Source organism: Erythrolamprus reginae, chromosome 6, assembly GCF_031021105.1.
Source record: "Erythrolamprus reginae isolate rEryReg1 chromosome 6, rEryReg1.hap1, whole genome shotgun sequence".
Classification (NCBI taxonomy): Eukaryota; Metazoa; Chordata; class Lepidosauria; order Squamata; family Dipsadidae; genus Erythrolamprus; species Erythrolamprus reginae.
Window position 1 is genome coordinate 50287793 of NC_091955.1, and position 25932 is coordinate 50313724.

General features: G+C 34.7%; 1 protein-coding gene across 1 annotated transcript in view; it reads left to right on the forward strand.

Annotated features, from left to right (window-relative positions):
• Nucleotides 1-25932, forward strand: part of NAV3 (neuron navigator 3) — a 491922-nt gene that overhangs the window by 400156 nt on the left and 65834 nt on the right. Inside the window, exons 16-22 of the mRNA XM_070755761.1 lie at nt 6097-6585; nt 10633-10674; nt 13716-13873; nt 16053-16241; nt 17638-17690; nt 24091-24114; nt 25542-25619. Coding sequence (XP_070611862.1) covers nt 6097-6585; nt 10633-10674; nt 13716-13873; nt 16053-16241; nt 17638-17690; nt 24091-24114; nt 25542-25619 — 1033 coding nt within the window. The remainder of the gene's footprint in view (nt 1-6096; nt 6586-10632; nt 10675-13715; nt 13874-16052; nt 16242-17637; nt 17691-24090; nt 24115-25541; nt 25620-25932) is intronic.

Sequence of the window (25932 nt, forward strand, 5' to 3'; positions counted from 1 at the left end):
TGTTGGTTGCACTCCCACCCCTCCAGCCGCTCTCACCCGCTTGTGGGCCACTAACGCCAACTCTTCATTCTCTCGACAGTACAGCAATAACTCCACTTCCCCAGGGTGGCGGTCTCACTCCCACCCCTCTAGCTGCTCTCACCCACTGGTGGGTCAGCAATACCAGTTCCTCTGTTCTCCTCTCTTCATACTCCTTCATGAGTGTGAGTGTGGGCATCCAATCTCTGGGTTTCAAGTTCTGTATTCCGCTTCATCCTGCTCCTATATCAGCCCACAGAGACGCTACCAGCTACTCTCACTCACTGGTTACCCAGGGCTCTACAGTTTAAGCAGTTCAGGCAGCGAAGGGCAGCAAGAAACAAGGGTAGCTCGACACTGATTTAATTCCTTGTGCTCCCGTCCACCATCTTCCACCTCCAGCTTGGATATCTAGTTCACAGGCACTGCAATGGACTGGTCGAAGTCCCCAAAACACCCAGCACTAAAACATACCAATATTCCTGGTTTCTTGCTTGGTCTTAAAAGTTTTTGCCAGTGTCATAAAAGTTGTTAAAGTTGTTAAATTCACTGTTGTTCTCGGCAGCATCCATCATCTCCTCTCTCGTCGCTGCTAGAACCAGGGTGGGGGAAATTGTGATTCTTGCCCTCTCTATCTTTCTCAAAATAGGTATACCTCCCATAGGTATATTATGGAGTTGGCTTCCTTTGGGATCCTATTTTGTTGTTGGAGCATAAAGTATCACTGTAATCCACCATTTAGAAACATTGGGCTCCCGTCATGGCTATTAGTCATGATTGATGGGCATAGTAGTCTAATTCATATGGAGATGGTAAAAACTTCACTGGGCTTTTCATAATTTTTCTCAGTACCCACCCTCAATTTTAGAATTTAGGATTTTCAGTTAGGGGTGGATGCAGGACAGATGCAAGTTATACATATCCATATTCATTCATATTCAGATTTTGCAATTTCTCTAGGAGAGTATACTAATGAATATAAACCTGAATTGAGAACATAACTATCAATAGATTTCTTTCTTTCTTTCTTTCTTTCTTTCTTTCTTTCTTTCTTTCTTTCTTTCTTTCTTTCTTTCTTTCTTTCTCTCCCTCCCTTCATTTATCAGACAAGTGTGATTGGATACACAAAGTATTTGTCTTTGGTGCATATGCTCTCAGTGTACATAAAGAAAAATAAAATACATAAATCAAGAATCATATACACACAAAACTTAGCGATAGTCATAAGCAATCAAATCATGCTAGGAAACAAATAAAACAATATACATTGTAAAAATACAAGCAACATTGTTATAGTCATAAATGGGTACAGTTAGGTACTAGGAAGAATGAGAAGAATAACAGTAATAAAGTCTTAGAAAATAGTTTGTCAGTGTTGTGGAAATTAGTTGTTTAGCATAGAGATAGCATTTAGGAAAAATGCTAAATGGTGTCTAGTTGTTCTGATGTGTTGTTCTAGTTGTTTAGCATAGAGATAGCATTTAGGAAAAATGCTAAATGGTGTCTAGTTGTTCTGATGTGTTGTTCTAGTTGTTTAGCATAGAGATAGCATTTAGGAAAAATGCTAAATGGTGTCTAGTTGTTCTGATGTGCAGTGCCCTATAGTGTCATTTTGAGGATAGAAATTGAAAAAATGTATGCGCAGGAAGTGAAGGATCTGTAGATATTTTCACAGCCCTCTTTTTGATTTTAAACAGTATAATGGTCCTCAATAGAAGACAGGTTGCTAGCAATTGTTTTTTCTGCAGCTCTAATTCTATTGAAGTCTGTGTCTGTCTTGTTTGGTTGTGGAGCTAAACCAGACAGTTATCTATAGAACTGAAGCTCTTTTGGAAATTTGTGCTTTCTGAGTTGGTGCAGAAAGAACATTCTTTGTTGTGCTTTTTTGATGATGTTTTTGATGTTAGGTGTCCATTTTAAGTCTTGAGATATGATAGAACCTAGAAAGTTGAAAATCTCTACTGTTGATACCAGTGTTCCCTCTAATTTTTTGGGTGGGTGGGTGGGTGGGTGGAAAAGTATAGTGTCTGAGCGGCAGTCCCTTCGGGACTGGGTGGCACAAAAATAATAAATAAATAAATAAGCAAACAAATAAATAAAAAACCCACCCTGTTTTGCCTCAGAGAATTTCAAAATAAAATACTGTACTGTGTGTCTATAACAGTGAGCTCATAATAGGGCAACTCTATCAATATCAAAATGCCACTTAAATAATTGAGCTAGTTTCAAACTAGATTTTGATTTTCTTTCTCTCTTCCTTACTTCCATTCTTTTTCTTTCTCTTTTTCTTCCTCTCTTTTTTCTAACTGTTTCTCTCTCTTCCTCTCTTCCTCTCTCTCTCCTTCCCTCTCACTCTTTCCCTCTCGGCTTCTGGGCAGGTTTGGAAAACTCTGAGTTGATGATGATTTTTAAGTGAGCGATTGCTCACTGCTCAGCTTAGAGGGAACTATTGTTGATACTGTTGTTTAGTATTGTAAAGGGTAGTAGGATAGAATGGTTTCTCCTAAAATTTACCACCATTTCTATGGTTTTGAGTGTATTTAGTTTAAGATTGTTCCAGTTGCACCACAAAGCTAGTAGTTCAATCTCCCATATGTATGCAGATTCATCATTGTCTCGAATGAGATCAATCACTGTTGAATCAGCTGAAAACTTCAGTAACTTAACAGATGGATCTTTTGAGATGCAGTCATTGGTGTATAGAGGGAAGAGAAGTGGAGAGAGAGAACATAACCCTGAGGGGCTGCTGTGCTAATTGTTCAGGTATCTGATGTGATTTTGCATAGCTTTACCTGCTGTTTCTTGTCTGTTAGGAAGCTTATGATCCATTTACAAGTGTGGTCAGGTACAACTAGCTGGTTTAGCTTAGTTAGAAGATTTTTTGATGTTAGGTGTCCATTTTAGATCTTATGATATTAGAACCTAGAAATTTGAAGTTCTCTGCTGTTGATATTGTGCTATCTAGTATTGTAAGAGGTGGAAGTATGGGTGGGTTTCTCCTAATCACAATTTCTATGGTTTTGAGTGTGTTCAATTCCAGATTTTTCTGATTACACCACAAGGCTAGTTGTTCAACCTCCCATCTGTATGTGGATTCATTATTGTCTTGATGAGGCTGATCACTGTTGTGTCATCTGTGAACTTCAGTAATTTAGGAGATGGATCGTTAGAGACACAGTCATTGGTATATAGAGAGAAGAGAAGTGGAGAGAGCACACATCCTTGCATAGGTCTTTGGAGATTCAAGATTTTGTAGGATGTGCAGACCTATATAAACAGCACCTTGTTTGCTTAGTATGCAAATTGCAGGGGGTCTAACAGTGGATCCATGATCATTTTCAAGTTGGATAGACTAGCCTTTCAAATGTTTTCTTAACTACCAGAACAACTGGTCTGTAGTCATTCAGTTCCTTGATGGTGTGTTTCTTCGGCACTAGGATGATAGTAGAGCATTTGAAGCAAGAAGGAACATAGCACATCTCTAGCAATTTACTGAAGCTTCGGGTGAAGATAGGGGCAATTGGTCAGCACAGACCTTTAAGCAAGAAGGAATTATCTTGTCTGGCCATGTAGCTTTTCCTGACTTTTGTCTGTGAAACAGGTCTTCCACTTCCTTTTCTGTGATCACTTGGGATTGTGAACCCAATGGTATTGGGTCAGTTGTAGGAGGCTTGGCTGTTATTAGTGTGTGTGCAATGAGGATTGTGGAAATAGGTGGCTGTAGTTACCTGCAGTAAAATACATTCAGGTCATCTGCCAGTTGTTGATTTCCTTCAGCCTGGGAAGGTGGTTTGCTGTATTTTAAAGACTTTTTCTCATGTTTGCTGATTCATTTGTTGAAACTGATTCTTTAGCTTTTCAGAATAGCTTCTTTTTGCTGCTCTGGTCTCCCTTGTTATACATCTCTGGCCTGATTATACAGCATTTTATCACCTTTTCTATAGGCTTCCTTTTTGAAACAACGTAGCAGCTTAGGTTTAGCTATGAATCAAGGTTTGTTGCTGCTGTATATTCGCACGTTTTTAGTCGGTACCCCTAGGTCTTCATAGAAGCTGACATATGATGTTATAGTATCTGTGAGTTCATTCAGGTCTGCAGAGGTCTTTAAAAATATTCCAATCAGTTTAGTCAAAGCAAGTTTGTAGCTTAATTTTGCCTCCTCAGTCCAAGTCCTGATTTAATTGTTGGCTTTGTTGTTTTATGTCATTCCCTGTAAACAGGTACAAAGTGAATCATGCAATGATAAGAATGTCCCACAGCTGCTCATGATAAAGACCGATAAGCATCTTTTAGTATTGTGCATGTTGACTAACGAAACAAAATTTTAAAACTTCCAATTAGGTTGAAAGTTGGTCTGACATCTACAAATAGTTGCAATCAATTTTCTCTTTTTTTGGAAGCTATGAAATGCTCATCAAATGTTCAGTGGGTAGAAAAATATAAAGCAGTATCTAAATCTAATTATAAACAAATATTGCCAGTCAGAATGCCTAATGGGACAGGAGAAAGCCTGTATCAACATAATTTAATTGGTGAAGTCTACTATAACTAGAATAGTTATCTATTCAAGAAAATATAATTGGAAACCTGCTTTTACTTGTGTCTGGTTGGCTGATAACAGACTAGGAATAGCATAATATTAAGGATCCTGTACGTGGTAAGGTTGTAACATCATAATTTCATTATAGCTAACCAGTGGATCAATGTTCATTAAAAAATAAACATCTCCTTAAAGTTATGAATTATAAATTATATTCTAAATATCTTATTATATACATGATGAAAGACAAATTATATAATTTACAATATGTCATGGATGCAGTCACAAAAATGCTTCAGGTCTAATTACAGATTGTATCATTCTACTGGATGCCAAAGTTAAATATATTTGCTATCACCCAAACTTTCTATTTATTTTCTTTGTTTCTTTTTCTGCACATATATGCTAACTTCCAAAGAAAGGATTGAACTGCATTAAACTACACTTTTTATTTTCTGAGTAGCCCTATTGATCTAGATAGGGCACACAAAGAAACTGAAGGGTAGCACACTGTTTTAATTCTATTAACCTGTCTTTTAAGAAAACAAATGTATTTTTAAAAAAGCATATATTAGTAAGGTAGAGGAAGTTTTGTAGAAATCAGGGCAGATGCCTGAGATATCTAAGTATAATGTCTCTTATCTTTAATCATTATATGTTGCAAATTGTGCAAAAATATGTAGCCCATCTTGATTTGGAGATTTTTAAAACCACAGTATTTTCATCAGAAATGTCCCCAAAATTAAGAATGAAAATATTAAATAATATTGGCTATCTCTGGATATTAAAGCTTGACTCAAGTTATCAGGACAAATTATTCTATCAAAAACAATAATCTTGAAAGAAAGCTGGGACTACCCTCTTGTGGCCAGTCACCAATACAACATTTTACTTAGGAATAGTTTACCACTGTGACTATATTATGTACAGTATATTGCTTTTCATTACCATTCAATAAACTGTAAATTTAGAAAAGCCTTCTTGAAAAATTTATAGAAGGACAGACTATTTTAAATCTTTTAGAAATGCATTTTTTTGCAGTTTCCAAAAGAAATCTATTTTATTCTGCTGGAGACTGCTGGCGTGGGCTTGGAGAATAAATTTAGTGAGATAAATAAAAATGAACTTTCATGCATATACATAGATACATACGGAAAGAAACTGAAACTAGCAGTTTGCACCTAATTTCATATTCGAGAAAAATATTTATTTAGTGACTGTCATAATCATGCTATAATAGTTTATTAAAATATCTCCTGATTAACCTTTTGAAACACTGGTTAAGCTTTGATGAACATTTAATCTTTTTAGGCATCTATATAAAGAGGAATTATTGACTTTATTATCTCTGTGAAAAGGTCCATATTTCTTAAAAGACAAAATTTGAATGAATTATTATTTTTTTAAAATGACATCCAATAATGCATAATCAAAATGAAGTTCCTTGTGAGAAATGTAAAAGTTATTTGTGCTGATATTCCAAATATTATGATGCAAAACTTTAGTTTCTAACATTTAGGTTGTTGGTTTGCTTTTAGGTTGTTTGGTGCCAAAGCCAGTGGCAAAGCTGCCACTGCACCAAATACAGAAGGCGTGAAATCTACATCTGCCATGCCCAGCCCTAGTACCACGTTAGCTCGGCAAGGCAGTTTGGAATCTCCATCTTCAGGTACAGGTAGCATGGGCAGTGCAGGTGGGCAAAGTGGAAGCAGTAGCCCCCTCTTCAATAAGCCTTCGGACTTAAATACAGATGTTGCAGGCCTAAGTCACTCCTTGGCTTCAAGTCCAGCTTCAGCCCATTCTTTCACATCAGGTGGTCTTGTGTGGGCTGCAAACCTGAGTAGTTCTTCTGCTGGTAGTAAGGATACACCAAGTTACCAGTCAATGACTAGCCTTCACACCAGCTCTGAATCTATTGATCTCCCTCTTAGTCATCATGGCTCCCTTTCTGGATTGACCACAAGCACTCAAGACGTTCAGAGTCTGCTCATGAGGACTGGAAGTGTCAGATCTACTCTGTCAGAAAGGTGAGTTAATCATAAAGAGAGAGAAGAGAGTGAGATAATCATAACTGAGGTTGGAGGTGGGGTTAACTCTGAAAAAATGAAAATTGAAAAAATTAAGAATTCTTTATTTCATTCAATAGATTCCTTCTACAGAATCTATTAAATTATGACTGTTTGAAATTAAAAGGCTTTGAAAACATTTTTAAAATAATGATGACATTAATAAAATTAATAGTCACCATGGCTTCAAAATGGTGATTCTTAAGTGTTCCTTCATTTGCTTAGAATCTAAGCCTTAGATCCAAATTGCAGAAAGAGGGTAATAGTTTAATCTGACCAATATATATTATATGTAACAGTATAATTGTGCTTAATAAATTATAGGTTACTTTATATTTAGTGCTTGGAATTTGGGCATAAGCTACAAAATGATTGTCTTCTAGGGTAGCATGATATAAATAATCTCTTTTCCCCTCTCTGAAGATTTCTCTAGAAAGTCTCTTTTTAAGATAATTACACACTGCCCAAAGTTCAAAATTGTTTAACTTTATCTATGAATAGTGTTAATCTTGTATGAGAAAGTTTTAACCCTAAGACACCTTAATATTTATTTTTATGAAAAGAAGTATATAATAAATTAGTATGGAAAGATTGATAAGTAAGCAATTCAGTTTCATAAAGTTCAACAACCTTTTCTCACTCCTGACATTTAGAAGAGTTGAATTGCAAATCTCTTGTCAATTCTAACAAGCAGGGTGATTTAGCCTTTTGTGTATAGTTGATTGTAAGAGACCAGTTTGGGAAGGCTAAATGTAGTATTTAAATGATTTGTTTGAAAGTAAACATAATTAAGAATTAATACAGTATGAGACCTTTTAGACATCTCCTTGTGGTTGTGGTAAGAAGGAATAAGTTGTGTCAAGGCTTTGTGAGCCCAAAACAAATTGATGCGTTCTTGGCAAATATGAGATTCACACTAGAGTCATCATGAAACTATATACTGTGTACACAGTATTTCTATGTACAATGTTGCATAAATTTGTGTGCGTGTGTACATGCTTTGTTACTTCTTGGAATACCTGTGATTTTCAGACTCTTGATTGTGTTTATAGATTTATGCTATAGTTGTCTTCACAAATGTTGAAAGAACAATGAAGCAAGCAGCATAAAGTAACACAGATCCAAAGTAACAGCTGCATAAGCTGTCCAGCACCGGATGCAATATTTCTCACGGACATTTCTGAAGACATACTAAAATAATATTTCCCCCCCTCTTCTGCTCCAGGCTGGAAAACTTCAGTATTTTAGCAAATGGATAACAATTATATTGGACTGAATAGCTTATACTCATAGAAAACAATTATTTAATTGTATTGGTTTTTCCCCCTGACTAAATATATCAGGAAAATAATCGAATATTTAAAATATTTTCCATAGTGTAATAAATTATTACTATTATACTATAGTAAATATTTTAATATTCAGTTGTATTGCTGAATATTATCTGGTGTAATATAGTTTAATTATTCCTCATTTACTGAATCTGTTTGATTTACCTTTTACTAAGAAATTACAACCCTAAGTCATATTTTGTGAGTTAGGTAGCTATATAAATGTGTTAAATAAATAAACCAATAAGATGCTTTAGTGAATATTTTTAATAATTGGTCATATCCCTATCTTGTTTTAGTTGTATTCTTTTTATTGCCATTTCAGCATCATAAACATGAGATGCACCTGCAAAGCCAGATAGTCACAATTAATTGCTTGTGACCCATTCCTTTGACTTTGTAAAAGAAATTCCCAATGTACCAATAGCAAATTTATTTAATTAAATTTTTATTTCAATCGGCCAGGCCTAGTGATCAGGCCTAGTAATCTATTCTTTACAGATCTTAAATAGATTTTTTTCTTGAACTCCTAGATTTTATTACAGAGAATTCTCCTGGCAGGTTTTTTTCTTCTCTACAGGTTTTTAATGTCATCTAAACGCCTTAGGAATTCTGTATGGGTGATTTTATGTTTGTCTTCCTGTGATACTTGCCCTTCTACCTTGCTGATTAACTGGAACCCTGAGCTTGGTATATTTATTATTTTCCAAGATGGGCCTTATGTCAATATTAGAAGATACATTTTGGCTAATTTTTAATCCTCCTCTGTGTGAAGATCTGCCATATGTGTTATGCTACATATTCTCTTAATAAGTACATAGGGACAATCCTCCATCTCTACAAAGTTCCTCTCTCTTTCCTATCTTTCCACTGAAAAGTTTAAATAGGATACATTGGCATTCATATCTTAGGCCAAATATTGATGAATAATGGGCAAAATACATGTATAGGTTATGACTTATATAGCCATCCAGGCAATTACTTTTTCCAAACACCTCCTCACATTTTTAAAAATCTCTGTCCATCCCTTCTTGGGGGGTTTCCCTCCAAATGTTAAGTACAGTCCTTGATCCCTTACTCTCATGCTATCAAGAAAAAGATGTAACATTAGGCCATACAAGAAGTTTGTCTCTTGACAGACAGGTATTCAGATTTAGTGGTCACTTGTTCATTGCTGTTCAAGTAAAACACAAATATGATTTATTTAGTTATTGTTCATATGCATTGTGAAGTGGTTCACAGTTCAGGACACAGATTTTATTACTTCATTTGTCAATTTGTCTTTGTACTGTCAAACCAAGTCTGGCACTAAGGATATCACAATAGTCCAACAGATTCTTTTTTTATTATTTGGGGACTGTGATTTATTTTCAGATGCTCAAGTAGAAGGAAAGCTTTACTTCTGTTTATATGAGGACAGGTAGTTGTTGTTTAGAAAAAAAGAGGTAGGTTTTGTATTTGTTATATAAGGAGATTCAAGAAAGCAAAAGTTACAGAATTAAAACTTATATTTACCTACCAAATTACAAACTAGGCATAAACCCCTATTATAATGTGTTTGAAAAAAGATACACTGACATTATATTTTAAATTGTTTTTATAAATCAAAACTGTAAATTGTTAGAAACAATGTAATGTTAAAACATAAGAAAAATCTATTTTTTTAATTTTTGCATTTTTAATAATACAAATCTAAATTATTGTTTTCAATAAATATTTGTTTTTGTTTTCTATAGTAGTTTTAGTTTTTCAAAAAAAATATTGATTTATTCATTAGGTAGAAAATTAATCATATGAAAAATTAAGACCTTTCGATTAGTGTTCATCTTTCAGCCTGATTCTTAGTGTCATCTATGATCTTGGTTTTCAAATGTTGGCATTGTGCGCTTCATAACTATTATATCAGTAGCCAACAAAATATAATGACATATGACTGGAACAATAAATTTCTGTAGTTTAAGCATCAATAACTGAAATAAGCTAAAATTTCAAATCTTCAGGTGCGAAATCTGTAGTTCATCTGTAGAGAACAACTAATATAGTACTTCCATCTATGTTTAGAAATTAAATTGTTAAAAAGTTAAAATATTGATTGTCCTTTCTTGACTAATAATCAAGGAAAAAATTCTTGAGCAGATCTAGACAGAAAAGAAATCTAGACTCAGAAGAATTTAGTCATCCGGAGCTTACATTAAAATAATATCTGAACCCAGTTCATTTGTTTAGGCTCTCCTGTCAACATACCTACATTTTCAGCTATTTTATAGCTTCAAATTTCATAAGAATTGGAGATAGCAAGATATTCAGCATTTTATATATTTACCTCTTGTAAATGAATTTGCCTTTTGAAAAGAAAGAAATCACATTAGCCCAATAAATTGAAATTATGCCATCTGTATTATCCAGACATTCGTCCCAAAGAATATAAGGATCTGAATTAGATAATAACTAAAGAGAGATATGATTTCAACATTGTAAAAATGTAAGAATAGACCACTGTTACTGAAAAGTGAAGGATAATCTTTGTACAGTACATACCTCATTTACAGATTTGACATTTTCCATTAAAAATAGTATTTATAAAATACAATATCTGCAATTCAAACCTTTTTAGACCTTTTAATTTTGAAGTATTCTGTTTACTGTATGTCTTTAGGGCTTTTCTTTGTTTTAACAGCATGCAGCTTGACAGAAATACACTGCCCAAAAAGGGATTAAGGTATATAATATTTTATTCAGCATGGCTGCTGTTTCTCTGTTGTTCTGTAACTTCTCTCTATAATACATCATCCTTTTCTTGTCACGTATAATCTGTAGCAAACAACTAATATAGTACTTCCATCTATGTTTAGAAATTAAATCGTTAAAAAGTTAAAATATTTTATCTTTTTATAATGAGAAGAATAAGAATAATTTGTAGGCCGCATCCAGCAATTATAATAATCTGTATATTTACCTAACAAATTTTCATAACTGAAAATGTTTTTCCCCCAGGATTGTTCAACTGTTTCACAGAAAATTGTAAATAAGTTTCAAATTTTGCTTTGCTTGGTATCTTCTGACAATCTAAGCCAATAATTGTCAAAGTACTTTGACAAAACTTTGACCACCAATCATTTGCAAAAATCCATCCAATGTTGTTCCACAGTTTTAGAATTTCATTGGGCAGGTCCTATTTTTTGATCTAGGGTTCACTGTCCTAATATGCAAGACACTAAAAATGAAATTTGTTTGATCAAAACAATTTCGCTGATTTCTCAAATTTATCAGAAACAAGAACCCAGAGTTTGCTTCAAATGTTACTTTAAAGTTACTTTAAAGTTAAATGTAACTTCCCACTGCTCATAGTTTTCTCTTCTTTACAGATTGATTCCTTACAAATTGATTTCTTATTCAAATAAAAAATATCCATTTACCACACAATTATGCTGATTATTTAAACTGCCTCTCAGAGAGCAAACCTGCTTAGTTTCCAATAGTTTTTAATAATATACACCGCTCAAAAAAATAAAGGGAACACTTAAACAACAGAATATAACTCCAAGTATTCAACGAGAATATTTCATTCATTCAGATTTAGGATGTGTTATATAAGTGTTCCCTTTATTTATTTATTTTGAGTAGAAAGGATACAACATTCTTCTGTTGCAGTGAAGGTATATTTCAATGAATTGCCAGGCTCTTGAAGCTGCATTTGAGGTGGGTTTTCCAAGGAGAATGGTGGAAAAAAATTCTGAAAAAAGAACCAGTTACATCTACAGTTTTATCTACACTTTTGCTTATTGAAAATAATCATGCCACAATTGGTAGAACCATATTACCATATTTTGCAGTGTATAAGACGCACCAGTGTATAAGATGCAACTAGATTTTAGAGGAGGAAAACAAGGAAAAAAGTATTCTGAACCAAATGGTGCAGTAATATTTTGTTTAATAAAATACCAGTGTATCAGAATACTTTTTACAACCATGTACACTTTTTAAAACCATGTACACTTTTTACAAACTTCAAACTTGACAGCTTCAAGACTTGTAGACTCCAACTCCCAGAATTCCTCCACCAATCATGCTAGCTTAGAAATGGGAGTTGAAGTCCACAAGCCTTAAACTTGCCAGGTTTGAAGACCTTTGCACCCCTAAGCCCTAAGCCAGGATTCTTCAAACTTGACAGCTTCAGGACTTGTGGATTCCAACTCCCAAAATCCCTCCACCAGTCATGCTTGCTTAGAAATGGGAGTTGAAATCCACAAGCCTTAAACTTGCCAGGTTTGAAAACCCTTGCACCCCTAACCCCTAGGCTTCAAACTTGACAGCTTTAAGACTTCAACTCCCCGAATTCCTATGCTGCCGGGATCCACCTCCAAGAGTGACTCACTGCATTGCCAGATCATAAAGGCCTGGCTCTGAGTCTCCGAAGGGCCAAGGCAGCTCCTCCTCATCCCCTTCTCCCAGTTCCAGCCGAAAACCTGCCTGGAGCGCTTTTCTGTCGCCCGCCACTCTGCGCAACTTTCACCCTAAATGACCCTCAATCCCCCCCTCCACCACCTCTGTTGCCTCAGCTTATGGCAGCCCCTGCTCATCGCTCTGTAACCCTCTGCCCCCCCTTTCTTGCCCCTCGGAGCTTTGGACCGTGTGGCAGCATTTTCAGAGAAGCGGACGGCTGTCCCCAAATTTGCCCAGCAGTCTGGCAGCTGGAGCAGGTGGCTCAGACCCAAGGACAAGTGGGGCACGTGGCAGCAGCTTTGGAGCAATGGCGGTGGCTGTCCCCATGCTGCCTGTCCCCAAGGTCGCCGGACTGCCGGGCGGCTTGGGGACAGCTGCCTCCGCTGCTCCAAAGCTGCTGCCACATGCCCCATTCATCCCTGGGTCTGAGCAACCCACTCCAGCCACTGGACTGCCATGTGGCCTCGGGGACAACCGCCCCCACTGCTGACCCCACCCAACATTCGATGTATAAGATGCACCTATATTTTGATGCACCCTTTGGGGTAAAAATGTGCATCTTATACACTGAAAAATACTGTAAGTCCTTATCTAGGGAGAAAGTTTTGCCATTTTTCTTTTCCTTTATGTGAAGACATCTACTTCAGTTCTTTTAAAGAAAACTAAATAGTCAATTCCTGTGAAAATTATTATTAAGACTGGTTGGAGATACATTTTTATCCTTGGCAGCAATACCCCAAAGTCTATAGATAATTGTTTCCGAAGTCTTGGTTTCAGCAAACACATTTCTTCACAAGAGAGTATTTATTTTTCACCTTTTACATCTATCTATTTAGTGGTACAATGTGGTATCCCAGGATCACACTGTGGACAATTCATGCTTTTTTCCTATAAGCCCCATCAAGGGTCACTTAGAAACCCAAATCATTTATTTTTATAGTGTTGATCCAGTCTCGTTGTTTTCAACTTTATCTGTGCATTTTGACCGTCTAGCTATCATATAATATCTGACCACTGTTCTCTTTTTAGTTTTTAAATGTGTCATTACGCTTGAATTCCGATTTTGTTTTTGGTCTTCTAAAGTTTTAAAATATTTTCTGAACAATTTCCTTCTGCATGATTTTCTGTTAGACACCAATTCTCTCTCTCTGTTAATTAGTTGCCTGTCTTTTTCTTGGGTAACATTTACCTCAAATATTCTATTAAAATTCATCTGAACTGAAAGTGATAACAGTGTCTAATCTTTGGGTAAGTGTTGCACTGTAGTTGCTTACAACATGTGAATATTTTTAATTTGTCCATGGTCATTTGTTTCAGGTATACTCCATCTTCTCGCCAGGCTGGTCAAGAGGAAGGGAAAGAGTGGCTGCGTTCACATTCTACTGGAGGACTCCAGGACACTGGAAGTCAATCTCCCCTGATTTCGCCTACAGTTATGTCTTCCTCTGCAACTGGCAAATATTTCTCTAATTTAGGTAATAAGGAATAATTTTCAAGGATACTTTTTTCTATTTTGGCAAAGTCCTATCCTCCATTAATTTGGCAGAACTAATTCATATGTGTTTCCAGATTAAGTTTTCTCATATCAGTTACAGATTCTGCTGGGTTTTTCTTTTTGGGTGGTGGTGGTGTTGAGTTGAGTCTTTCAGAAATGTTTTAGCTATTTATTTCAAAACAAACGTTGCAAATGTTTATTTTAAAGCAAACAAATTATGTGACACAGTATGATAAAAATATGATAAATCTTGCTTTCTCTAAAGAAATATTGAAAGGATCAAAAGTCTTTCCCTTAAGAACCTTGGAAACTGACTTTTCAAATGATTATTCCCTGTATGTGAGGGAGGAAAGAAAAGAAAGAAGTACATATCTTCAGGACTAGCTCCTTAGCCTTATGGTCACTAGCCAGAGTCATCCCTATCTCCAGAAAAGGAGATCCAAGTAAAGAAAATTACAGTCCAATCTTTTGAGGTTGCGTCACTTGCAAAGTCATAGAATCAATCATAAACCAATCCATTACACTCCACTTAGAAACTAATAACCTACTCTCTAACAAACAATTTGGTTTCAGGAAAATATTATCCTGTAATCTGCAACTCTTATACTGCAAAAACATATGGACCACTCAACTTGATCAGGATAAAACAATAGACACAATTTACATAGACATTTCTAAAGCCTTTGATTCAGTAATACACAACAAACTACTTCTGAAACTGAAATCCTATGGCATCTCTGGACCATTACATAATTGGATAACCGTGTTCCTCCCTAACAGGCAAGTGGTCAAAATAGGGAGTGCCCTATCAAAACCTGCTTCTGTCAACAGTGGTGTCCCTCAAGGCAGTGTTCTAGGACCAACAGCCTTCATACTCTACATAAATTATCTTTGTGATCATATTATAAGCAACTAAGTTCTTTTTGCTGATGATGTTAAACTATTTAATACCACCGACAATGCTGCTATCCTTCAAAAAGACCTGGCAACTTCAAATCTCAAGTCTTACACATTGGCAAAAAGAATCAGAATACAAAATACAAACTTGGAGGAAATGAGCTTATAGATGACCCTCACTCTGTCTGGAACCCACATTGTATATCAGACATTAATACAATCGACAGAGTCCAGAAATATTTCACAAGAAAAGTCCTTCACTCCTCCACTCGCAACAAAATACCTTAATCCACCAGACTTGAAATACTGTGATTAGACAATTTACAGCTATGCAATCTCCAATCTGATCAAAATGTTGTTCATAAAATCATATACCAAAATGTCCTTCCTGTTAATAACTACTTCACCTTCAACCTCAGCAATATATGAGCATGTAATAGATTCAAACTAAATGTAAATCGTTCCAAAGTCGTCTGCAGTAAATACCACTTCAGAAATAGAATGATAATGCCTAGAATGCACTACCTGACTCTGGTTTCTTCCCCAAACCTCAAAAACGTTAACCTAAGATTGTCTACAATTGACCTCTCCCCATTTCTAAGATGTCTGTAAGGGGCGTGCATAAGCACACCACTGTGCCTACTATCCCTGTCTTACTGTCCTAGTGTCCTCTTTTATCATTACTTTTTACTTATGTTATGTTTATACAAACTACTATTATCCTATTCATGTTTGATATACAAAAAACAAACAAACAAACAAACAAACAAACAAATAAATAAATTAAATAGTATTTCAAATCATGGATAAAATCATCTCTATATCATGGAATTATCAAGTTAAGTTTATAAATAAATTTTGGTGTATTAGATAATTGTAACTGCTGCAACTAAGAAAAAAATGTCAGATATGTACAGCTTTGTCTAGTCCGAGAGGTTTACTTGGAAATGTCCCTTGGAAAAAAATATTTTATTTTCCTTCACATATAATTAAAATTTAGAGGAAATAATTTAATTCCTCATTTGATTTACCGTTCAATTCTGAAAAAAAGAAACCATTTTGTTAAGAATCTCTGGGACCACATCTAAAAATATGAAGCCACATTTAACCCTAAAGCCACAATGTATACTATACTATACTAACCATGAGCTTAAAATTATCCTAAAAATTGTTTTAATTGTTTATAAAACATAGCCAATATGTCACTTCATTCAATAGATTTCCCCTGGAATATATATTAAAATCTTTGTTTGACATTGCAGTAAGTCCAACAAATTTATCCCAGTTCAAACTTCCTGGACCTAGTATGATGAGGTCAAACAGCAACCCTGCACAAGATTCTTCATTTGATCTCTATGATGATTCTCAGTTGTGCAGTAGTGCTACATCCTTGGAAGACAGACCACGTGCAATCAGTCATTCCGGTTCATTCAGGGATAGCATGGAAGAAGGTAAGAGGATGAGAAGCAATGTAGAATGAACATAGTTCAATAGCCTTTGAAACATAATACTCTTAAGTTTATCAATAACTATAATCATTACATTCTTAAATACAATAGGCCTATTCTGTATTTCATGAATATTTTCATCATTTTATCACTTTCCTTTGTTAAGTTGCAGCAATTGTACATTACCTTTTCTGATTCCTCCTCAGACAGTTATTCATAACCACACCTGTTACCAAGCTGCTGAAGACTTTTAATCAAATCAAAATAGTATAAAATGAAATCAATCTCTATTATCATCATCATCAATGTGATGCTCATCAATCTGATTTTCTCATCAATCTGATTTTCTCATCATGAGTGCTGATTCTTTATACACACATTGTATAACTATACAAAACATTGTTTTTGTTTACACTAAGTGTTCCCTTCTGTTTTTCTGTATAGATCTGGCAGCATCCCAGATTTAATAAGCACTTGATTCTGGCATCTGAAGCAATCTAAGCTCATTTTGTTCTTTGCTTTCAGCAAACTGAGTTTGCTCGGAATTTGGGTGGGTGGAGGAGTAGGAAGAAGAGGAGAAGGACAGTCGCTGCCCAGAACAAAGGGAGCGTTTCTTTTCTCTGGCCGCTGGCAGAGGTTTATTTCCTCTCCAAGCGCCCAGAGAAAGGAAAATGCTTTGTTTGCTCTGGACTGCCAAAACCTCCTTAAGCGCCACCAAAAGGCTCCTCTGGCAGCTCAGAAAAGCCTGAGATGGTCGGAATTAAAAGGGGAATGGCAGGAAACTGGCTGGGCCTTTGTGCCACTCTCAAATTTCCTGGGAAATTTTTCCGGGGTCGGATTCTTAAGTAGAAAATAGTTCTTAAGAAGAGGCAAAAAAATCTTGAACACCAGGTTCTTATCTAGAAAAGTTCTTAAGTAGAGGCGTTCTTAAGTAGAGGTACCACTGTACTGTGTTATTAAAGAGATACTTTTAAAACAGAATTTATCTCACTTACAGTGAAAGCTGCCTGCCTAGCAATAACAACTTTTATCTTCCATGAAATGTAGAGTCCATTCGGCAATTGACACTTTCTGTATTTGCTGTACCAAAAATTGCTTTGCCAAAGGGCGACATTCAGATACTGTTTTCCTGTCAGAACAAAATAAATGACAATGTTGTTTACTAGCAAAGCTACAAAACGTATTGCTAAAATATTTGTATTGTGTTTTTTTTTAAGCATAGAAAAATCATTGTGTGGAATAAAAATACATTTCCAAACAGGCAGTCTCTGTAAGTTTTCTCTTTGGAGACAATTGCTCGAATTTAAAAAGAGATGTTCACTTATTGAATTTGACAGGGAATCACTCCTGTTGCTTTATCAATGTTATTCTAATATCATCTTTCGTGTTTCTGTTTCAGTACATGGATCCTCATTATCACTAGTTTCCAGCACTTCTTCTCTTTACTCCACAGTAAGTCTTAAACATATATTAAAAATCTTGGATGTTGTAAATTTTGTGTGTGGTTTTTAAAATTGGCTTGAAAACATCTAGATTGAAAACTGCTTTGAAGTTATTATATGCACAAAAATAAAAACAAGGTTCTGATATCTCCACTATGGAGGAATGACTGGTGAAGATGACAGAATTAGCAGAGATGGAAAAATTGGCTTGGTTGATTAGAGCAGTGGTTCACAACATTTTTTTGGCCATGCCCCACCTAAGCATCTCTAAAATCCTGATGCCCCTCCCCTGTGACTTATAATTCTTACTATTCAAAAAGTGAACTCCTACTCATGCTGAGGAAGCCTTAAAAGCCCATTGATTTGGTTGGAACAAGGTTCTAATTGCCCTCATTAAAATTCAAATTGCCCCTCTGTGGAGTATGGGCCCCATGTTGGGAACCACTGGATTAGAGGAAAGACAATAATATATTAGTTACTAGAAACCCTTTTTGAACCTTTTGCTGAAAAAAAGAGAAAATAATTAACTTCTTTTTTGATGATTAGAAAGCATAGACCAATAACAGAGAACCTTTTTTCCTTGGGTGCCAAAAGAGCCTGCATGCACAATTGCCCACACCCATAATTCCTGTCCTGGGAAGGGCAAAAACAGCTTACCCCACCCCTGGAGGTCACCCTCCCCCAGCTCCAAAGGCTTCCCTGGAGCCAGGGAAGGATAAAAACACCCTTCCCTATCTGCCCAGAGGCTCTCTAGAAGCCAAAAATGCCCTCCCAGAGCCTCTGTGTGAGCCAAAAATCATTTGGCTGGTGCACACATGCACATTGCAGCTGAGCTAGGGCAACAGCTCATGTGCCAGCACATATGGCTCTAGGTGCCACCTCTGGAACCCGTGCCATAGGTTTGCCATTACTGGCATAGTCTATAGAAAGGAGGACATTATTTTGTAGCCTTACAGTGAGAGAGGATAAATTCAAATGTTCTTCTAGCTGCTATTAAGAAGAGCAAAAGCCACCGTCCCTTCTCTTTCCTTCCGTTCCTTTCCTTTCCCTTCCTTCTTTTCCTTTCCCTTCCTTTCCTTTTCATTTTTTTTCATTCCTTTCCTCCTTTCCTTTCTCCCTTCCCTTCCTTTCCTTCCTTTCCTTTTCATTTTTTCATTTCCTTTACTCCTTTCCTTTCTCCCTTTCCTTCCCTTCTTTTTCTTCCTTTCCTTTTCCTTTTTCTTTTCATTTCCTACTTTCCTTTCTTCCTTTCCTTTCCTTCCTTTCCTTTCCTTTCCTTCTTTCTTTCTCTTTCCCTTCCTTTCCTTTTCCTTTTTGTTTCCTTTCCCGTTCCTTTCTCCCTTTCCTTCCTTTTCCCTTTCCTTTCCTTCTTTCTGCACCTTTTTACTTATTACTTTATTGCACTATCATTAATTTTCTTCCTTTTTTGAAATTTATATTTCTTTAAAAAATAAACTTTTATACAACATATGTAATGGAAAACATATTGACACCTGACAAGCTAAGAAACTATAAAAAATTATTACTGCTGTTTGAATGTAACACCTTCTTTGTGATTTCAAAAGCAGTATGCTCTTGCTTTCTTGAACTTTTCCTGGAATCTTTTGTTGTTTTCCTTCCTTCCCTTGACAGCAAATTGTTCAAAATTGTTTGCTGCTGCTATTTGATGTGCTGTATCTTTTTGGCTTGTTTTTGTGTACTTTAAAGATTAAGTGGCACAGTAATTGGTCACTCAGTGTATTGCTTTCCTTGTACTGAAAGAGCTTTCTCAATGCAGGAAATTGCAGCGTTGCTTTGACAGCCCAATTTTCAAACCTGGTATAAAGTGATTTATGGTGAGCCAGGTTGTAGGTGTTTTTAATTATTAGTAATGTATTTTTTCTTATGTAGGAAGTTTGTTTTGAGTTTATATGTATCAAGCAATATGAAGTTATGACAGCTCATCACTAAAATTTCATTATACACTTCATTCTTTAAAACCAGAATATTTCAAGATTAAAATTTTATTTTTTAGATTAGTTGCTTGGTTATACCCAATGTGAATGAACATTTTTAATGTCAATTGGGATCCAGTCACTGGAGAAAGGAACGCTTTTATTCAAGCAACCCTTTTTGCATATTAAAGTCATCTCTGTGTTGCTCAATTTTGGAAAAACTCCTTAAGGTTACAAACTTGTTAGAAACATATACAGGGTGGGTCCATTTGTGTATGAATTTTGAGATCAATACAGATCAAATTACTTTCTCTAAATGCAAGTTCTATTTTTATTATCTCTTGACCATATTCAAGCCATCAAACAAATTCTTCTAGGAGTTTTTCATGTAATAATGATTTTATAACTAGGCTCTCAGGGTAAGAATACTTTAATGTAGTTTAAGAATCACATTATAAAAGTTGAATGTCACAATATTTACACAGTAGTTAACATATTTTGTAGCTTTAAAAAATAAGTCCTATGCTTATTTCGGAATATTTATTTTTTTCTTTTGTTCAATTGTGTCTAATTCTAAGAATCAATGTGCTATAGGATCAAAATGCACAATCAATAATTTTATGTGAAAAATATTGTACTTGAAATATCTAGATATTAATAGGGTTTAATATGGTTTAACATCAAATACTAATGCCAGTAAACTGTAGATTTTGTTTCCTAAATTGTTACTGCACTAATGTCAACTTCTGGCACCCATAACTATAGTTCATCTCCATGATACCTTTTTTAAAAAAACAATCTGACCTTCCAATGGCTTAGCTGTTTCTACTGTACCTAAATCCATCAACTTTCTGCTGGTTACTTTCTTGTTATGTTCCAGCATTCTTTGGAGCACTAGATATTCAAATAATGTGTTTAAAGTAGAAAAATTTGAATCTGGTCATTTGTGTTTAGAATGAAAACTCTCAGTTTATTTGAGAAATACTCTACCAAGTGCTAGTCAGAAGTGTATTTCTTGTTTGACTTCTCCTCTACTATTACTAGTTGATCCTAAAGAGCAGAATCTGTATACCACTTTGATATATTCATTAAAAAGTTTAATTTAGTCTTAGCTATGTTTAGTCTTAGCTGTATTTAATTCTTTTTTTATTGTGTTCCTTGACTATTTTTACTAGAACTTGCATATAGCAACAGCAATACACCATTTCATACAGCCCCATCTAAGCAATTTTAAGTCAGCATATTACCCCCAACAATCTGGGTCATCAACCTCGAAGGATGGAAGGCTGAGTCAACATTGAACCAGTGAGAATCAAAACTTCAATCAAATAGTTGGCAGAATTAGCTACAATATTGCATTCTAACCACTGTGCTACTACAGTTCTGCACTTTCAGCTATGTGAGCAATATCATCAGTATAGTGCAGATTATTGTTTCTTCGTACAACTTTAAAACCCAATTCATCTTCTTAAGTTTCCCTTAATATTTCATAATATATTGATTGAATATACAGCCTGGTCTCACTCCTTTGCCATACTGGAGTCAGTGTATTTCACCACATTCTGTATATAATTATGGCTTCCTGATTTATATATAGATTTCTTGTGAGAGCAATGAGATATTCTGAGATTCTAATTTTTGTGAGTATGTTGTATAACTTGATATGATTGATGTAATCAGGGGGTCTTCTTTAACTAACAAATCCCATGCTGATTGTTTTTGGTATTCTTCCACTTTCACAGTTATCCAGTGTCCAACAGGATGCTTAAACCCCATTTTTTAATTACTGGGTTGTGCTCCTGCAATTTGCATCAAATTTTAGAATTTCAGCAGTGCAGGTTTTTTACATTTGGAGGACAAAAAATTAGAGCTTTGCATATCTTAATACCAACTATTATGTATTGAAAGAAACTCTAACTTTTTATAAATGTATTGAATTATCAAACCAATTATCATAGACCCTGGACTATTATAGATTAAAAACAAATAAATAAAAAATATAAACTTGAAGGAGAAAATAATTTCCTAATCATTTGTACTGAAATGATTATCAGGGTTTTTTCTCAGAAGACTAAGTTGAAATTAATGAAGCAAACTCATAAGAATTCAAGAACTTCTTAAAACTAATATGCAAAAAATGTAAGAACAACATTACAAAAGAATTCTACAAAGTACACAGTCTATTTAGAATAATCAATGTGTAAGTTTTGTTTTTGATAGTTTGTTTTGCACTTTTTTCTTGCTTCTTTTATATCATATAATTACCGTAATAATAGCATTAATCGACACTATTAAGAAAGTTGTCAGCATACAGCCAATGTAGCCATATAGTCTAATCAAGTAAATAAATAAATAAATAAATAAATAAATAAATAAATAAATAACTGCAATAATAGACATATATCACCACATCAGTTTAATCAGTCAAGAACAACCATTCCAAGATTTCAATAATTTGACCCTCTCCTATCTTAATTTTCAGCTACTTGACAATGCTTTTTTCATCATCATTTCAGGAGCTAGCTGTGATAATGGAATTTGAAGTACTCTTTATTAAGGGCATGGCATTCTCTTGATTTTAAAATCTTCAGCAGGATCTGTTTTGCAGCTCCTAATGAAGAAAGAGTGCTCAAATGGAAATATCATACAAAAGATTTAAATTTAAATTGTACAATAATATTTATTCTATGATACACAGAATTACAGAGTTGGAAGAGACCTTGGATGTTTTTTAGTTCAACCACCTGCTCAGGCAGGGAAACCTATACCATTTCAGACAAATGCTTGTCCAATTTCTTCTTTAAAACTTCCAATTTTGGAGTATCCCCACTTCTGGAGGCAAGTCATTCTATTGATTAATTGTTCTAACTATCAGAAAATTTCTCCTTAGTTCTAGATTGTTTCTCTCCTTGATTGGTTTCTATCTATTACTTCTTGTCCTGCCTTCAGGTGCTTTGAAGAATTGCCTGATTCCCTCTTCTTTGTGGCAACTCCTCAGATATTGGAACACTGTTATCATGTCATTCTTACTTCTTCTTTTCATTAAACTAGACATACCCAATTATAGCAACAGTTCTTTATAAGTTTTAGCCCTCAGTCCTCTAATCATCTTCATTGCTCTTCTCTCTCTGCTCTTTCTAGAGTCTCAACATTGTTTTTACACTGTGGCAATCAAAATAATATTATTTGGTAGTCCTCTGTTTCTTACATGTATGTTTTTAAAGTGCCCTAATTCAATGCATTATAGTAAAGGATATGTTTCAAAGTACAGACTATCAGCATAAAAGGTAGAGGATAATTCCCCCCCCCAATCTTTCTATGGTAGATTCAGTAATAATCAGTCACTGGTATTCAATATATTAATATATAATTATTCAATATATCATCCTTTGGGTAAACTTTGGTAAAAGCTTTTTTCTCTTAATTCTTCTGCTTTTATTCATTTATGTTGAATATTGTAATTTAAAGTTCATAAAATACGTTTGAGTCTTTCAATAGCATCATAATTTAAACAGTATGCAGGGAGGAACCCTTTTCTGCCTGTTCCAGAATTAACCCATTCAGTCTTAACTGAGAGCAGCAGGTGATCTCGATGGGAAAGCATTGGAGGGGTGGTGGCAATCCAATTACAAGCCATAAAACATTAGTCCAATTGCAATATTCAAAATAGCTGGAACACCCAACATGGCAACACTTGAAACTGCCCAATTTTGTTTCATGCTTCACACTATTTTGCTTTCCAATAGAAATAAAATTCTCAGAATTTAAGTGTTTTCTTTTATAGGAGCATACTCAAAATGGTTTTTAAGGTTAAATAGTTTTGCACATCTCTACTTGAGATTTGTGAGTCTGGGTAAATATTCACTAAAGTGGGGAGCTCAGTTTCAACTGCCGTAACTATAGCTTTAAGAATCATACTGTAAAGTTTGTAATCGAGTTTAGATTTCTATTTCTCTTAGACATTATTTTGGCAGTCTTTCTAAATGGAAACTATCCAACATAATATTAAAACATTTATATTTATGGTAGCATGGAAGGCTTTAAAAGCATATTACAGTATATTAATAACTTCGAACCTTTATTCAGAATAAGTATTTTATATTTATTTAGACTTGTTTCCAAGTGAATATTTATTGAATTGCAGCCAATAATCCAAAACTTTGATAATACTCCAAATTATTAAAAGACTCAGAAATATTTACAATTTATATTCTCATTCTAATTCTTATCTACAATTATACCTGGGAATTAATTTTCAACTAAACGAAAAGTCTAATGCTTTGATGTTTTTCTTTTCTTCTGTTGATAATCATGTAGATTCTAGACATGTGGGCAACTTGAAGAATGAAAATAGTAAGAGAATGTAGCAGAAAAAGGAATAAAACAGTATTAAAGCTTTGCTAATGTAAACTTTGCATAAATAATTTAGAAAACATTTTAAAACATCTATAAATAATGATTTTATTATTCCTCTAGGCTGAAGAAAAGGCACATTCAGAGGTAAATATAAATATACTTACTATTTAATAATAAGTAAATTTAAATAGTTGTGGTTGTGTGGCAATTTGTCTTAAGCTTATCAACTGATAATCAATGATACTTCCTTATTATAAGTTCATAAGGATCCCAATATTTACCACAACTTTTTCTTGGGTGTAATACCTTATCACATAAATTTCAAATATATATTGGTGTTTTATTTTCAAGAATGTCTATAACATTATACTATATTTTAATAGTACATTTATCTGTTTATTTATGACTACAGTAATAAATATATTGCTACAGCATCATGTATTATTTATTTATTTATTTATTTATTATTTAGATTTGTATGCTACCCCTCCCCGCAGATAATTATCGATAAGGATATTAATAACATCAATTTCTTAATTATCTTGTCATGTACCCAAACAAACCACAACTGTATTGAATCTATTTTAAAATGATAAACTACATTTTAGAGTACATTTTTCTTAATCTAATATTGTAGGTTTGTTGAAGAATAACTGCACTTTTTGATGGAATTATTTTGGGGTAATTCACCAAGCATATAAATTATTAAACCTGATTTTCACAATTTTAAAAGTAACGTTTTGTTTCAGGGTATAATTCAGCATTCACTAACTTCTGAAAAAATACTTCTAAATCCTTAAAATATATGTTTGTGTATTTGTTGTGTTACACACTGAGCTGCATATCATTCATTTTATAAAGATCAAAACAATGGAATTTATTGACATAAATGTGGAACGGGCAACAGATTAGATAGCTTTAAAAGAAGTTAAACCATTTTACAACTGATAAGCTGTCCCAAAGTACAGTTTAGTCATGATAGCTATGGAGAGAATGCAAGCATAATTGCATGATAGAATGCAAGATAGTATTCTTCCACCCTAATATCCAGCATAAGTATGAATAGTAGTTATTGGGGAGAGTGGGAAAATATTACTGCTCACATTATTTCCAAGGTGGCTCTCTATTCCAGGAAGCATTTGACTGTGTACAATACTATAGTTGTCTATATTTGGTTGTCTATGATACAGGAGAAGCAGTCTTTTATCGAATTTAGTCCTTGTTAGGGGCGATTACCCATATCAAACTGTCCTCTAGACACAACAGTCCTTGTATTCTTTACTGAAATATTTATATACCTTTCATATACCCTTCAATATTTATATACAACCAGGAACAAAAAACACAGTTATATTTTGTGTTCTAGATCAGGGCTGTCAAACTGGTGGCCCATGAGCCAGATACTACACCCATCCCAGCTCCACGAAGGGGATACACGCCATGAAACATCACGTGACGGCAATGTGATACGAGTTTGACACCCATGTTCTAGATTATTAAATGGTCTTTAGTCAAAGCAAGTGAATAAAATGTCATATTTTAGAACTCTTTGTATTTGTTGTCATACCTAGCAAATTCATAAATTACGACGGGAACTGGTTGCATCTCAGGAAAAAGTGGCCACCCTAACATCACAACTATCAGCAAATGTAAGTTATTTATTATCATAATAATTTTGATATATTTTATTCTGCATATAGATCCACACAGTGAAGGGCTACCAAAATTTTTACTACTGTGCTATGGGCGTGGCTTATGCAGGATGTCCTGCATTTTCTTTCAACATTTTTAAGTGCAAATTGGGTGCTCTAGGGTGGAGCTCTATTTTTGCTACCCCCCTGCATTCCCCCTATCCAGGCAGTAGCCCACCCCTGGATCCACAGTAAATCTGTAAGAAAGATTGATGTCACTGAGCAGATGGCCATGGAACCAACCAGGGGGAAAGGGATCCAGGACTTGGTT